The 17,581-nt window shown below is 42.8% G+C and overlaps 1 protein-coding gene across 1 annotated transcript in view; it reads right to left on the bottom strand.

Annotated features, from left to right (window-relative positions):
* thada (THADA armadillo repeat containing) overlaps positions 1-17,581 on the bottom strand; it is a 122,474-nt gene that overhangs the window by 46,747 nt on the left and 58,146 nt on the right. The window contains exon 29 of the mRNA XM_030071385.1: positions 14,560-14,728. Within this exon, the coding sequence (XP_029927245.1) occupies positions 14,560-14,728 (169 nt within the window). The remainder of the gene's footprint in view (positions 1-14,559; positions 14,729-17,581) is intronic.

Genomic DNA, 17,581 nt, shown 5'->3' with positions numbered 1-17,581 from the left:
TTATTGTTTGTATTGACCTGATGAAGATCCATCTGGAACTAAAACATGTTGACATGTTGTCAATGATGGAAAGAGCTCAAAATAAAATTGTGTAGCAACTTATTAGTGGGGCAAAGAGAGTTAGGGTCTTACTGCTGTAAATATCTTCCTCTAGTTCATTCTTGCTTCCATCCCCTGGGAGCTAAACTCTTCACACTAGATCAGCCAAACCAAAAACAACCCAATCAGACAGCCTAAAGTCCCGAGAACAGGCAAACGGTCCTCAGTTTGGAGGATTTCCTCATCTTTCTTTGCTTATGAGGACATTCACAACTGTGGACCAACGTGAGGCCAAAGTCCTTGAGCAAGATAGAGAACATGCTACCTGCTCCAGGCGTTCACTTGTTGCCACTGACCCCTGTGGTGAAATATGCATTTGTGCGGTGTATGTGTGTGCGTAAAGACATAAATACATAGTGTAACTGCACCATGTTTATCTTTTGTTTTCTTTTATTTAAACTTTATGCAGAAAGTCCCGTTGATACTATAATCACTTTTTCAACGGAGACAACTGGCAGCAACACAAAAATTCCCAAAAAACATCAGTTTCATATAGAAAAGGACACATTAAAACATTCAGGAGGTCTCTTTCTAGTGATACTGCTTTCCAGTTCATTCATTTTTGATTTAAAAACACTCAATGAAATTAATTTGCTGAATTTGAGATCACTCAGTACACTGCAAAAACGCAAAATCTTACCAAGATTATTTGTCTTATTTCAAGTCAAAAATGTCTTATTCCTAGTCAAAATATCTCATTACACTTAAAATAAGACATGATCATCTCAGAAGTAAATTGTTTTTAGACAATTTTCACTTGTTTTAAGTGAAAATTCACTTGAAACAAGTGAAAATTTGCTTGTTTCATTGGCAAAATTTGCCAGTGGAAAAAGTGAAAATTCACTTGAAATAAGTGAAATTTAGCTAGAAACAAAAAACAAATTTTGCCAATGAAACAAGCAAATTTTCACTTGTTTCAAGCAAATTTTCACTTGAAACGAGAGACAATTGTCTAAAAACAAGTTACTTCTGAGGTGATCATGTCTTATTTTAAGTGTAATGAGATATTTTGACCAGTAATAAGACATTTTTGACTTGAAATAAGACAAATAATCTTGGTAAGATTTTGAGTTTTTGCAGTGTATGCTATTCCAGACAGGTCAAGAGCACATGAAAAGGTCCTTTTCTTCAACTTCTGCACTTACAACATGTCTCTGTGCTTTCTCTCCTTAACGTTCGCACACATAATATCGTCCAGGACTTTTTCAGACACAGTCGCAGACGTAACGATGCAGTCGTGACGGAAAAAATTTCCTGGAGAAAATGATCTAAAATGGCTTTTCCTATTGAGATCAGAGCATTCCTTCCCCTGCTGATGATGTGACTGTGCGACAGTGTGTGACTGAGCCAGTGTGCAGCAGGTGGACTGGTGGTTGGGAGTGTTCAGAGGCCAAGACACAGGCAGGCTGGCTGGCTGGCTGGCTGGCTGGCTGGCTGGCTGGCTGGCTGGGGTGTGTATTCTCGGCCTGGTTAAGTATACTCTTTAAGCCGGGGCCACAGCCACAGGCCAGTAGGAAGCCATTCATTACGCCGTACAGGGAAGGCAACGTGGGGAAAAACCAGGCCGACCACGTAGCACCAACCCTGGCCGCCGAGTCCTGGCCTGCCCCCTCTCTCCTCCTGCAGCCTCCACACCCAGGCAACACCCACTGGCTCACACAAACAGCTTCCACACCCCTGGGTCCTTCTTCCTCTCTCTCCCCTTTCCCTCCCTCCCCACCTCCACCATACACACACACACACACACACACACACACACACACACACAGAGAGACACACACCCCTCGTAGCTCCGGTTGGGAAGTCCCTGCTTGGGAGGCTCAGCCGGCTCAATCCAGCCCGGCACGGAGAAAACCGGAATATTTATAGAAAATGCTGCCTCCCTGTTTCTCCTCCCAAAGACAGACGGCGGAGCTACACCCCATGTGGGAGGAGATGCCGGGCTCGGACAGGGCTCAAATGAATGGGAGAGGGCAAAATCCGCGGCACACAGACCCGCTTCCAGCTATACATTTTTGTTAATCTAATTTCATGACTTTTCCGTGACTGTGCCGTGAGACACAGTCAAGTTTCCATGACGGACTGGCCTCGGCCTTTGAATGTTGAATTGTTTTTTTTTTTCCCCCCTGTACAGCACTGCTCATTCATTTGGCTTGCTACAACTACTTGAGACTCATGTAGTCAACAAGTGTATAATTTAAGTTATTACTCTTTCAAAGGCAACTGGATATAGTTTGGGTGTCTGCATGTCTCAATAAGTTTAATTTAGGATGGTTCAGATTGTTTCAACGGCAGTTATGTAGAGAATTTAAAAAAAATAAACATGAAAATAAAAACAACTTTAGTTATTATATTCTATTAAGAGTAAAATAATTATGCATGGCTGGACTGAATGCTGAATACAAAACAAAATCCAAACCTGTTTCGATGACTTGTTTTCTGTTGAGTTATTCAACCATTTGTGTGTGTGTGTGTGTGTGTGTGTGTGTGTGCGAGTGTGTATGTGCTGTAACAAGCCTTACTCCTCCTTTGAGCCCGGTAAAAATAGTGGTGGTGGTGGATGTGAGGTCCCTTCAGACTCTGTTATCAGCCTGCCCTGCCGTCACTCCCACTGCCGCAACCGCAGCACTGACCACATGCTGCACGCACACACACACACACACACACAGTTACACACACACACACACACACACACTCAAAAAGAACAAGTGCAAATAATTGCACGGCAGTTCATAGCTCCGTCCGGTGACACACATACGTCGACGTGCACATAAACCCAGATGGAGGTTAGGCAAACTGTGGCCTCTCAGAAGAATCAACCAATTAGGCGACAAGAGATCCCAGTAAAGGCTAAATATACAAAGGAGCACACTCACTCTCACTCTATATAGCTGCACTCGCACACAAACAAAGCGTACATATGCATTCCAGACACAGACACACACTCCCTCGCATATGCACTGCGACAAACAAGCAATTTATTGGCGTGTGTGTGTGTGTGTCTGTCCAAGTATGTGTGCGGCTACATCATTGTCAAACATCAGAGCAGTGCAGCGTGACGGGCCCTCAGATAGATGTTTGTTAGATCCATTATGTCCAAATGGGAGGAGGGGTGGGGGGTCTTTCTGGACAGGGAGCATGACTTGCATGTGTGAATTTGTTTGTGAGTACGAGTGTGTGTGTGTTTAAGTGTGACATTTTGTAGCCCCCCTGTCATCGGTCCTGCTGCTCGTCACTCCTGGAGCAGTAAAATGTAAGATGATCACTCCGTCTGGTTAGGGCCAGAGCATGGCCACAGCGCTGGGTTCACTTTCAGTTCATTCACTTCAAAAAGCTAAATTGAATTGTTGCCACTTTTTTTTTATCCGCTTTTAATCTATTTAATGTTGATCTACTTGTTTTTAGGGTTTTTGTGGGTTCGTATGTGTTCCTGTGTGTGTTGATGTCCCGTCCTGAGCTGCATGTTCACATGACAATAGAGCAACAATAGGTGCTTTGTAATTATTTTTGACATCAAAACAATTTTAGGACAGCTTTTGACTTATTTACTATTATTACTTATTAACTAATGCTTTCATGAGCATGCACACCCCCGGCTTTTTCTTGCTTTTTGTTATTAACGATAGAGATTTGAAAAGAAAGGAAAAAAAAAAGAATACGGGCAAATGGAGCCATTAAAAGTAATGCAACTGTCAGTTTCACCGCTATAACCACAGTTAGTGCCTTTTAAAACAAATATTAACTACTTTTACAACAAATTTTGGACAAAACATCTTATTCAAATAAGAGCTGCTGGTAAAGTATTGAAGTAAGTGCTATACATTTGGTCCGGTGACAAGCTCAGTAGGAATATGTTTGATTTTTAACTAGATGATTCAATAAAATGCCTTTAATAACAGTTTCCTTTAGGTTAGATGGCAAGATGCTACTTTAAAAGATCAAACCATAATGTTTTTTTCCACACAGCACGTGGGACAGAGAAGCAAACATATTTTTCAGCTTTTGACTTATTTGTTGAAAATCCACAGTTTCAATTAAATGCACTGAAACTGATACAATTCCAACCACAGGTACAATTTTAATATTTCAGCACAGCGCTGTCTGCTTATAGAAAAAAAAAAAATAATCTGAGGCCTGCATCTACCTGCATTTTCAAAGTTATGCAAGCACGATGTGCCTCCGAGTATGAAGCGTATCTGTGAATGGTACGTTCTGAGTAAGTCCTCTCTCCTTTCTGCGGGCAGGTTTGCTCCGTGAGAATGTTCTGAATTTCTGAGCAAGACTGAAACAAAAACATGTTACAAGCGGTGGGAGAGGAAAGAGCTGCGAGCCAATTTCAAAGATATTTCTGAGAAAAGAGACTTGAAGATGCTATAAAGATAAATAACCTCCCGGCTAATGCGACTGCAGCAGAAACTGTTATGTAAGCGCATAACAGAGAGTTGTGAAGCTGCAATTTTTTGAGAATTACAAGGTAAATTAGTTCTTGAAATATCAACTAACAGATCTGAAGGCTGCCCAGAAGAATTTCCTCCTTCATTATTATACTTTTGTCTAGAAATCATATTTCTGACACCCAAGGCAGGGTAATATCAGTTCGTTCTCAGCACTGGATTGAAGTTGATGGCGTTATTTCCCAACTCTTTCCCAACTCTGAGCACTGAACGTTGGGGAAAAAACTACTAAATCTGGGTGGCAACAGTCGGCTCTCAGTGCAGCTAATGTTGGAAACCGACTTCTCCTGAACATCTGTGAAAGTGAAACCTGAAAATGTTCTACCAAAACGAAATATCGCCTCAAGTAACGGGCCTGCTGCTCATGTCGCTTAAGCTACCGTGAAGCACTAAAGAAGATATCTCCTCCGCTGAGGCACGCTAAATTATAAGTGGAGTTGCCAACTCTTCCAGATCGGCTGGGAGTCTCCCAGAACGGGCCTCAATCTCCCAGGCAGCGAGAAATCCAATCTGTGAGGTTTTATTTAAAAAAAATAAAAAAATCTTCCAACCTTAAACTTGTGTTGCTGTCAATCCATGTCCACGCCCTCAACCTACATCCCCTTTGGCAGATTTCTCTCACATAGTGCAGCTACAGTGGTTTGCACAACTTCATCATAAGTTCAGGACGAACGCCAGACTTGGGCAGAGGTATAAAACTCCTCTGATGTGCTAAGACACCTGACTTCCCCTGTGGGATTAACGAAGCGCGTTTCATGTTATATGAGGCCGGGCTTTGGTTTCCAGGCCCGCACATTCCTGTGTTTGGTTCAGCTCTGAGGGTTTTCTCAGAAAGCCGAGGCAAGCGGGAGAGCGGAGACCGGGTTTAGGAAAACAACACAAACATCACTGCTTCCAGAGATAGACGCTCCCTCTCTCTCTCTCCGATACACAAGCCTCCTCCTCCTCTTTCCCAGACCCATTTAGCCTCTGTTGTGGAAATACACAAAGGATTACTTCCACCGAGCTGGCCCTCCTCGCAGCACCGCAGGCTGCAGCCTTTATACTTTTGGCCCACGCCGTGCATTGTGGGCCGGCGGCGCTGCTGGCGCGTGTCAATAGAGAAGTCCGGTGTCGGGTTGGGTTAGTGCCGGTCTGTCCATCGGGCTTGTTAAGTTCCCGGTTCAGGTTGTGTCAACAGAGGTTTGGGACGGGCTGGAGCAGAGCTGGTGATCCCTGTGTGTTTGGCACATGTTTTTTTTTTTTTTTTCCCTCCTTAAAGAGGAGGATGTAACCTCCATGACTGCTGAGGCATGGCAGTGAGGAGGAAGACTGAGGGCAGCATCTCTGAGGGTTAGAGCGATATATCAAGCCAATACTGGGCTCTCATTAAGATATCAGCCAGCCGGTCTCGTCCATATTCAGCATGATAAGTATGATGCAGTCAGTGTAAGGGATTTAATAAGGATTTTTATTTTAGACTTAACTCAGGGTCCAGGCCCTACAAGGTTTTTCTGTTTGTGCCTTTTGCCCATTTTATTCTCCTTCTTCTAAAGTCAATTTCTGGTGATATTTGTATTCCACATTAAACACAATCACAAAGTTGGATGAGTTCAAGTGAAACTATCAATATTCTGTCACTATTGGAAAAAAGGTCAATCTTGGAACGTTTCAGGGGAAGGTTTTAGTTTCAGTTTTGGTTTGAGTGCTGCCTTGTGGATTTTTCCACCATGGGAAAACCGGGGGAAAACACAAAAAAAGGCCAAATTTAAAAGCACCGAGAAGCAGTTATCGTTGGCTTTGCCCCTGAAAATCACTGATAACAGCTGTGGAAAAACATCTGCGTCACCGTCCTGCGTGTGAAAAACGCAAAATGAGACCATTACATTCGTTTCATGGTGGAATTATCCAGTTAGGCAATACGCTGCAAGAGGCTGTGATTTACATCAGTTTCAGAGCAGCAACATGATGCAAGGCAAAACATGAAGCACTTCCAAAAAAAAAAAAAAAAACAGTGAAAAATCAAAGCATCGAGTGGTTTATTTCCTTCCAAAAAAAAAAAAAAAAAGGTGAAAACCAAAACCAAGAATTTCAAGTGTGCAAGAAAATGTTTGTGCAAATCGGTCGTGTAATTTTTAAATTCCAGTACCAGTATGAACGGTATTATTTTTAAATTACCAGTGGTTAGCATGGCGGAAAAAGTGAGTCATTATTGGGTGTTTTACAGTATCGGAGTACACTTTGACTCAGCCAATCAGAACTGAACACCAGAGGTATATCTGATTTATAATGTTCGATTACGCTCTTTCAATTTTTAGCCACAGAGCCTCCATTTTTACCCAGAATGACGTGTAGCGGCTCAAATGAAATGCCTGTGTAACGAGCGAGATATTGCGGGCTTCCAAGAAGAGTGTGAGCATCAGAGCCAGAGAACCAGATTAGAGATGAAAGAAATATTCTGAGAAAATTACGTACAAGAGAGCAGAGTTAGGAGAATGAGTAAGAGCCAGGATGTTTTTCTTTTTCCTTTTTTTTTTTCTCTCTCAGAGTGAGGTGTTAAATGTGAGGGAACATTATCCTGCGTGCGGTTGTATTACTTTTTCACCGTCATTTTTACTAGGAACTAACCCACATTTTGGATAGGCATGCAGCGTGTGTGTGTGTGTGTGTGTGTGTGTGTGTGTGTGTGTGTGCGTGTGTGTGAATCAGCAGGGTGGTACTGCCTGCCTCGGTAGCTGTGATGGTTCCCAGCTCTACACTCGGCCGACTAACAGTTGTTCTCTGGGAATAACAGAGGAAGCCATTTCTCCCTCGAGCAAAAACATCTGCTACCTGTTACACACCACGCAACCACACACACACACACACACACACACACATACATCACAGCATATTCACATACATTAGCCATGCCCCTCAGCTAAACACAACGTCCTCATCATCTCAGCATAAACAGGCCTTCACACACATCCATACACTTAGGCACACACACACAGACACACACACACACACACACACACACACACACACACACTGTTAGTCTTGGTTTTCCCACTCCCTCCCACCTCCATTAATACACTCACACACACAAACACACTCATTCACTCACTTACTCCCAGTTTCTCTGTTGCTTCTCTCCATGTTTTTCTAATGTCTAAACACCAACGCCACCCCCCCTCCTCTACACACACACACACACACACACACACATTGTTTCTGCTCTTACTGTAATTGACATACCTTGATTGATGTCATTGTTTTAAAGCGTCTTAACTTGTTTCTTGATTTTAGGCTGCACATTTTAAACCTGACAGGTGACTAGCATTTCTGCTACTTCTGGCATATTTACCAAAATGTTTATTAATATGAACCGTCCCTGAAAAATCAACCAAAACACACACACACACACACACACACACACACACACACACTATCTGGTCTATCAGCAGCTCTGTGTGTGATGCTCCAGTCCACACGTACGCTGCAGGTCTCTATCTCTGCTCCTGCTATGTTTAGACTAATACACCTGCATGCTGCTCTCATAACAGCCAAGCACTCCTCCTCTATCAGCCTCCATCATCTCCTCCACCCAATGCCACCCCCCCCCCCCCACCCCCCACCTCCACGCTATAGATAGACTCCACAGATACACTCGGGGCCATCAGGGCTCTTGTTGGATACAGCCTTCTCAGACTTTTAATGTGGATAGTTGCTAGGAGAATGTAAATGTGATTCAGACAAAGCATTAAAAATAGAAAAATAAAGCAACTCACAGTGATTTTACACTGAGCAAGCAGGTTTTGCCTTTCTTTGTTCTGCTTTGTTTTGTTTACCTGGGACAACCCTTTAAAGAAAGCAGGTAACATCACTTTTAGTCAGTGTTTTTTTCTTTTTTCATTTTTTTTTTGATGTTGCTATAAATAATGTTGCTTCTCCAGGTGCCTGTTACGTGTCAGGAGAAGCTCTCTCACCTGTTGCTGCATCTTTCCAGGTGAATTACAATTACAATTCAGCTTTGGCAGATGCTTTCATCCAAAGTGACGTACATATGAGACTTTCAAACATCTATTCAGGAGAGAAGAACAGCTTCAAGTCCCATAAAGCTCTGGTTCTGGTCCAGAGGACAGAGGAGCTACACGGCGGTGCCACGAGGTAATGCATAGAGTGCCTGAAGTACATAGAGGAAGGGAGAGAAGGAGTGGAGAGGAGAAGAGTCCGGCTGCTGATTTAGGGCCTTGTTGTGCTGGAGGCACCAGGCGCCGAGCGAAGAGGGAGCGTGAACCTGGGAGAGGGAGTCCAGGTAGGGAGGGGCAGTTTGGGTTGCTGCTTTGGCTGCTTTATACTCTTGGCAATATAAATAAAACAGAGAGTACAGACAATATTGTTAGAGAAACTCTGCATTTGTCTGTCTGCTTGCCACTGGAACATTGCATTCTGTATTTACCGCTCATTTAAATGAAATGACGCTCTGATAACAAAACACTGCACTTCATGCAGGTCACAAATTAGTGAGTGACCCGTTTGCACCCTCGACAATCGGCGAGTCACCCAGGACTGCTGCAGGTTTCATAATGCGAGACTTAAATGCCAGTTTTACCCGATAAAACTGACCTCATGGCCCTGAAAAAAGTGGGATTTTAGGTCTTAAAGTGCGATTTTTGGTCTTATTCTTCAATTAAAAAGAATAATCATCAACCTTTTCATATAAACAAACGGCCTATTTTGCTGCTCTCTACCATCAGCTGATACTGTATAATGATGATTCAACCTACATCAAGTTCACGACAGAATATTCAGAGGAAGAAAAGAGCGCCACCTACAGAAAATTAAACTCCATTAACAGAAAAGCCAAAGTTGAATCGCCTCAAAATAAGGCAAATATTTTCAGAAGGGAAACTGGTATCTCCTGCCAACACTGTGGTGAACATCAGTGTTGCTTTCCAAAGATGACAAAAAAACAAAAACAAAAAAAACACTCCTACATGAGAAGGGACAATGAAGAGATGCAGATGTGACTTTGCTTATTGGACTTCTATGTTTTTTTTTCTATGTTGGACCAGCACCTACACGTCAAAACATCAGAGCACTGACCACCTTCTCTCTCCGCTGCCTTTCCTGTCCACCATCAAATAAAGCAGAAATGCAAAAAATCTTAAACAAACAAACAAAGAAGTATTATCAACTCCATACTTAAAGGACCTTTTTCTCTGAAGTGTTTGCATCTGTCTGCAGTGGCTCTGCTGCACTCCTCCTTGCAGAAGACTTTAAGCCCACTCAAGCTGCAAGAGGACGTCCAAAAGCAAACTTCTCTTTAGGTCAAACCACAAATTTTCTATAGAATTGAGGTGCAGGCTCTAACTAGGCCATTCCCTATTTTTTTTTCTTTCTTTTTATAGGCATTCTTTTGTTGATTTGACCTCAAAGCAATAAAAGCTGGAGTCTCTGAGGCTATATGTAGGCTTTTCATTGCCACTGGACGTATAAGACTTTCCTTGTCGGCCAAAACATATGTTTAGATATGCTGACTGAGAATGTAAAAAAAGGGAATCTTTGGGTGGCAGATGACATTGTATCACGCAAGTGTTGGTCACCACCTTAAAATGGTCAACAAACCCACAAAAAAATAACAAAAAAACATCAAGAAGCTCAAAAGACACTTCATCATCTTCATTTCTTTTGACTCATTTTGATTTGGCTCATAAGAATTCATCTACTCTTCTACTTAATATATCGACTTGTGTCTCTTGTTGGTAAATGTGAAAGACAAAGTGGGAAATTAAAACAGGAGCAAATGCTAAGGCGAAGAAAAATGAACATAAATACAAGGAGGAGACTAATCGCAATTAGTCACTGATGTCAAGAATTCAGTTGAGCCCTTATCTGACTTTTTATACGCACATGAATCCTCTGCAAAAACCTCTTTATGATCTCAAAAACATCTCCAAGCTGCACGCCGCTCTAAACTCTGTCAGACGCAGAGAAGCTTGCCGAGTTTTGTCCTCAAGGCTGGACTGCTGCACCCTCACTTCTCAAACACGAGCATCCAGAAACTGCATGCAGAGCAGCGCTGCCAGGATCCTGATGAGAGCGAAAACATGAACACAAAACACCAGCTCTGTTTTCACTTCGCTGGCTCCCAGGCTCCCTCAGTGTTGGCTACACAGTCCTGCTACTTACCCACTAATGCTTTCATGAGCATGCACACCCCCGGCTTTTTCTTGCTTTTTGTTATTAACTATAGAGATTTGAAAAGAAAGAAAGAAAAAAAAGAATAGGGCAAATGGAGCCATTAAAAGTAATGCAACTGTCAGTTTCACCGCTATAACCACAGTTAGTGCCTTTTAAGACATTTTAAGACAAATATTAACTACATTTACAACAAATTTTGGACAAAACATCTTATTCAAATAAGAGCTGCTGGTAAAGTATTGAAGTAAGTGCTATACATTTGGTCCAGTGACAAGCTCAGTAGGAATATGTTTGATTTTTAACTAGAAGATTCAATAAAATGCCTTTAATAACAGTTTCCTTTAGGTTAGATGGCAAGATGCTACTTTAAAAGATCAAATCATAATGTTTTTTCCACACAGCACGTGGGACAGAGAAGCAAACATATTTTTTTTTAGATTTCTTCCTACATTATGACAAAGAAAAGAGGTGGATAATCCAGATAATCTAGAGGAGGCACTTCCCCAAAAGATGAGTATAGCAGTTAAGAATAAAGGTAAGCATTAAGTCCAGTGTTAGACCTTTTAGCGTTTTATCACAGTAACTCTGATACAGCAGAACTCTGTAAGGCCTAATATTTGTAAAATGGTATTTAAGACATTTTAATACTTCTTAAGGACCTGCAGACGCCCTGAAAACATGTCTACAAAATACAAATAAATGACAACAGCGATGTACATTATGTGTTGGGGCGTGTTGCTGTTTATGTGGCCACAGAGGACGGATGTGCTCCCAGACCCAGTAAAGCAGATGAGTGTGTGAGGTGTAATAGGCTGGTGTGTTTTTACTGGGGAGAGAGGAAATTAAATTGCCAAGGAAGGGCTGCAGGCCTTGGCATAGGCATATATACCATGCAGACACGTATATGTGTGCGTGTGTGTGTGTGTGTGTGTGTGTGTGTGTGTGTGTGTGTGTGTGTGTGTGTGTGTGTGTGCGCGTTTCCCATGCTCATCTCCTCCTCTTTCTTCAGGAGGACCAAGAGAGAAGGTGAGGCAGAAAGAGAAAGAGATCAGAAGAGGAAAAGGGTGAAAATGAGTGAGAAAAGGGGTGAAGAGGGAAAAATGATGGAGGAGAACAAAAAATGAGAGCAAGACAGAGAAAAAGAGGAGGTGAGAGGAAGGAGGACAGATGTAGAAAAGAGAGGAGTGAGATGACTGGATGGGGAGGAAAGAGCGAAAAAAAAGAAGAGACGCACAGAAGAGAGAAGCAAGACGAAAAGCGTGAGAGAGGAGAGGGAAGAGACAAAGACGGAGGCAGACAGGAAGACATCTGGCGGATCTCCACACATGGCGGCCATGACAGGAAAGCACAGTAAAATCCCCGCTGCTCCCGAATCTCCTCTGAGACTTGAGATTTCACCTCCTCCCCCTCCTCCTCCCCCCTCATCCTTCCCTCCAGCCCGCTGAGGACCTCCCTGCTATCAAACCAAAAACCATGAGCAGTGCATCAAAGGGGAAGCAGGTTGAGTTTTGCCCTCCCTCCCCCCGTTCGAATAAAAGGTTTGGGAAACCCCCCTCTCCCCCTTCTCTCCCCCCTCCCCCCCCTCCCCCCGATGTGTGTGTTGATATTAGCGGCAGACTGTTTGGTTGTGTTTGTCAGAGCGCGATGACAGAGCGAAACGCACTTATATTTACCCTCCGATAACCGCCTTGTCCAGACAGGCTGTGTTTGTGGGCTGGAGAGAATGTGTGTGTGTGTGTGTGTGCGTGTGTGTGTGTGTGTGTGTGTGTGTGTGCACATGCATGCTGAAACTACACGAGCCATCATCTCCATAATCTGAGGGTGTGTGCGCACACATGTGTTATGGCAACTGTGCATCCATCCATGTGTTTTAAACGTGATATATATATGCGGCGTGTGTGTGTGTGTGTGTGTGTGTGTGTGTGTGTGTGTCTGACCTTATGGATTCATGTGTTAAGACAAGCCCATGAGTCCATATACTTGAGAGCTCTGCATAGCTTACATTAAGGTGAGTGCTGTATGTGAGTGTGTGTGTGGGTGTGTTTATTGAGGCTAGTGTGTGTGTGTGTGTGTGTGTGTGTGTGTGTGTGTGTGTGTGTGTGTGTGTGTGTGTGTGTGTGTGCATGGCATGCTCTTCTATCCATACTGAGTTCAATATAAAAAAGAAAGTTCCACAGATGTAAACTGTATGTGTGTTTACAAGTGTGCTTATACACAGATATAGGTAAACAAACAAACAAACAAACAAACAAACAAAAAAACAATAATAAAGTGTATATCAGAGTTGGGAAATCTTTCAATATTACTGGATGATTGTGTTTCACTAGGATCACATGGTGGTGATTTGCTGATTTCGGGATGACATACAGATGATAAACAGGACATTTTATTTATTTAAAAATATTTCGGTTTATTTGGATGAACGATAATTTGATTATCTGACGCGATTTTGCAAACATGAGTGATGATTATGATAAATACCGATACTGAAAAAATAATACTGTTTTCATCGACATCGCCCAGCCCTAGTGTATGTGTGAGTATGTGCATCCTGAGGCAACACACACACACACACACACACACACACACACTGGTGTCTGCTCTCTGTCTGCATGCAAATGTGGATCATAACTGTCTCCAACTGTAAGGCACGTGCAACCCACTTTAACTGAGCGTGTGTGTGTGTGTGTGTGTGTGTGTGTGTGTGTGTGTGTGTGTGTGTGTGTGTGTGCCTGAGCATAATATCTAAAGCATGGTTTCGTGGCACGGTGGATGAAGCATGGCACCAAAAATACACTCACGTTAGACGTTTGATTCCCGGTCATGACAAAAATAATTTATTACTGCTGCAATTGAAAAATCAGTGGTAACACTTTACAATAAGAGTACAACAATTAACTTTAGTTAATGCCGTAATAAACATTAAGTAACAGGTAATAAACATTAGTAAACAGGTAACTAACCGTTAACTAATGTATCTAAGAATCATGTACTAATGCTGTTCATGCTAAGGTATTAATTTATATGTTATTTAAGGGTTATTGTAGATATTATTAACATTAGTAAATGCCATAATAATCATTAACTAACAGTTAATTAACCATTACGGCATTAACTAACGTTAACTAACTAACTAACTTAATTGTTGTACTCTTATTATAAAGTGTTACCCAAATCAGTTCTGATTGGTCAACCACAGCATTAAGCTTTCTAATATTTCTAAATAATGACCTTTATTGTTAATAACTAGAATAGCCAGGACCGTGCAGTTTTTAGTTTCACCAGCAGGAGGCGCCACATGTTATTTCAGCAGGTTTGACATCATTGCTCAAGCGAGCTAACAACGAGTTGTCTGTTCAGTCTGTTGTTGTTGCTGTACGTTAGGTTTGTGAATTATCTGCTGTATATTCAACAATTAGATGCATCATATTTCAAGAGACTGTCTGGTTAAATAAAGGATAAATAAATAAAAAAAAGACATTTATTTGAGAAACAAAAACATCTGATTGATTCAGTGAAAAAGACGACAACATCGGCAACGAGGATGAAGGTTCGGTAAACTACAGCTTGTAATAAGCTAACTGAGCAGTTATAAGACGTCCAGGTTATTGTTAGAGATTATGGACACAAATAGGATTTATGGATTATTGGTTTTAGGGGCTAAATAAAATTAATAGTTTGGTGTCAAACTGATGGATCATCCTGTCAGGGTTTATTCTGCAACCGTGACCTGCTGGCCACCAAATCACATGTTAGGGCAAAAGCTGTCTATACGAGTGACTTGGTTTACGCTGATGTGTGTGTGTGTGTGTGTGTGTGTGTGTGTGTGTGTGCAGACCTGGAGCAGAGTGCCGTGGATGTGGTTCTGCTGGGTTCTGGGTCCCGGCTCTGCAGGAAGCTCCTCCAGCAAAGTGTGGATGGTGGACGGGAGCTGGGTGAGCGGCACGAAGGGAACCAGCGCCCGGGCCGCCATCTCCCTGGTCCGATACACCGCTGAACGGCCGCATCTGGAACACACACACACACACACACACACACACACACACAGTCATGATGAGCGAGAACACCTTGACAACCGTTCAGCACCCTGCTTCTTCCTCATTGTATTTATTTCTGCCATTGTTTGTACTTGTTTAAAGTGTTTTACTGCGATTGCATGTGCTGTTATAGTTGCAAGATGTCTTACACACACACACACACACACACACACACAGAGCCCCCCCAGCCAAAAATCACATACAATCAAATCTTTATTTAACCAGTCAGGAAATGGTGGATTTTCATTTTGCCCACACAAAGTATCTGTCACCCCAACAACACCCTACACACACACACACACACACACACACACACACACACACACAGACACACAGACACACGGTCATTTACAGTATGCGGCGCTGATAGAGAATGTGGCCAGTCACCCTGAGTGCAGGCTAAATTTAGCCTTGTTTACAAGCTGATAGTCTTTCCCTCTCCAGTGTCATAACAGAGCCACAGCGGCCACGAGTGAAGGACGTGACTGAAACTGGGCCCCCCTCCCTCCGCACACACACACACACACACACACACACAAACAGACACACACACACACACCCCCCACGGAAAGTGGACGAGTCGAGTCATCAGTCCAAAACCTCAGCAGTCGACTGAGACGGTGGAGTCCAACAGTCAGTTTGTGTTTTTTTAGTTACTGGACATGACAATACGACAATAAAACAACACATTCCACTAAAAATGCACGAGGAATATATAAATATAGCAGAAAGGAACAGAAACATATTACGTTTTGATATCCTTTAACTAGTTAGGGTGCATAACTGATGGGATCAACTGGAGAACGTGAAACGTGAAAACACGTGAAGCCAAGACGCACCGACCGCGCCACACAAACGCTCGCAGAAAAACGAGGAGCGCCATCCGACGCCGGAGGAAGCGGCCGAGCGAACGCCGCGCGCCGTTTGAGCGGGGAGGCCGGCGGACGGACGGACGGACGGGGAGTCGACTCGCCAAAAAGTCGACGGTGGACATCGTGAGTCGGCCTGAGCCTAACCCTAAGACTGAGAGAGACAGAGAGAGAGAAATAAAGAGAGAGAGAGAGAGAGAGAGAGAGAGTGTTCAGACTTGACGCTCTATTTTATATTTACAATTAACAGCTATCTGCGGTTCAAGGTCATCGGCTTCTGCGTGCCTGTTTATGATGTCGCTGTGTCTCTGCTCGCGTGTTTTGCTTCTTGTTTTGTTACAATCCGCTTACAGAAAACTTCACACTAGCAACAAAATATACGACAGCATATCAGAAAAAAATACCAAAAATATGAAAAAAAAAAAATATGCACGAACGCAGCAACATGATTAGTGCCTCGGTGAGCGATAAGTTTATGGGTTTGGACAAAAGTAAAATTTTACCGAGGATTTTGATGCACACGTTATCTTGTTTCTTACTGATATTCTCAGGCGGCGCAGACAAAATTTTGCACCGTATCGAGGCTTTTCAGTCAAAAAGTGACTCATTTCTGGAGCGGAGACTTAATGAATTGGGTTTTTCTATCATAACAGACACGATATTCTTGGATATTCTTGTTTGGACTGCCAATATTGATTTATTTAAAACTCTTGTGTGTTACATCTGATTACTATCCGCTTTCCTGCATGAACATATTTGTTTATTTGTCTTGTTTTTCTGTGTTTAATCTGTTTATACCAATAATGCACATTTTGAAGGAAACAAAGAAACAAACAAAACAGGGGAAATACGCAGAATATACAAAGAAATATCAATTCCTACATATACCAAATACACATTATACACACACACACACAAAGTGGGCTAAGTGAGAGCACACACATACTGTACACACACACACACACACACACAAAGAGGAAAGGTCAGGGGAAAAGGACAGTTGCTATGAAATAACAGAAATAGGAGATAGAAGCGTGTGTGTGTGTGTGTGTGTGTGTGTGTGTGTGTGTGTGTGTGTGTGTGTGCGATGGCATTAAAGCTGGGTATTTTACGAGCGTTGAGGCCAAACAAGCGGCTCTCCTCCACAGTGGAAAATCCACTGGAAGCTTCCAGAGCGACGTGAGCGTCCATCCATCAGCGGAGCGGAATGCAGAGGTGAAAACGACGCTCGCTGTTTCGGCTTTGGCACGAGGGAAGGGGGCGATGTGTTTATAGAAACACTCACGCACACAAAACACTGTCATGAGAAACTATCATGATTGTGCGTTCGAGCGAGAAACACGAGTCAAACTGCATGCAAACGATTCTCAGCATTCGCCTTTAAAACAGAGTTTAGAGAGACAATTTAAAGTAAAATTCTGTAGATGTCTCAGTTGATCCTCGTCTGATTAAACTTATCTGATGTCAGCTTAAAACAAAAGCTGATAATAATTTATAAAACATGTTTTGTCCCAGTCATGGTGTGGAGAAGAGAGAGAGAGAGAGACAGCAAGACAAGCGCAGAGAGAGAGAGAGAATGAAAAACGGGGTTGAAATCAATATGCAGCTCAACAAAGTGAGGACTGTTTGGAGCAACAAGTCAACTGTCAACAAATGGTTTTCCACCTGCTGTGGGCATGCCATCCCTGACACACACACACACACACACACACACACACACACACACACACACACACACACACACAAGTAGGACCAGACAGACACCCAGACAAAAGGCCCTGTATCAAACAGAGACAACAGTTTGCATTCCTGAGCTGCACACGCCTGTGCACATGTGAATTTCTGTGCATGAGCATGTCTCTCTCTCTCTCTCTCACACACACACACACACACACACACACACACACAACACAAACACACACTCCTAATGACCAATTCCATGTCCATTCCCCGC

This window comes from Myripristis murdjan, chromosome 15, assembly GCF_902150065.1.
Source record: "Myripristis murdjan chromosome 15, fMyrMur1.1, whole genome shotgun sequence".
Lineage (NCBI taxonomy): Eukaryota > Metazoa > Chordata > Actinopteri > Holocentriformes > Holocentridae > Myripristis > Myripristis murdjan.
Note: the sequence above shows the minus strand (reverse complement) of the source record. Positions and strands in the feature narration are given on the sequence as shown.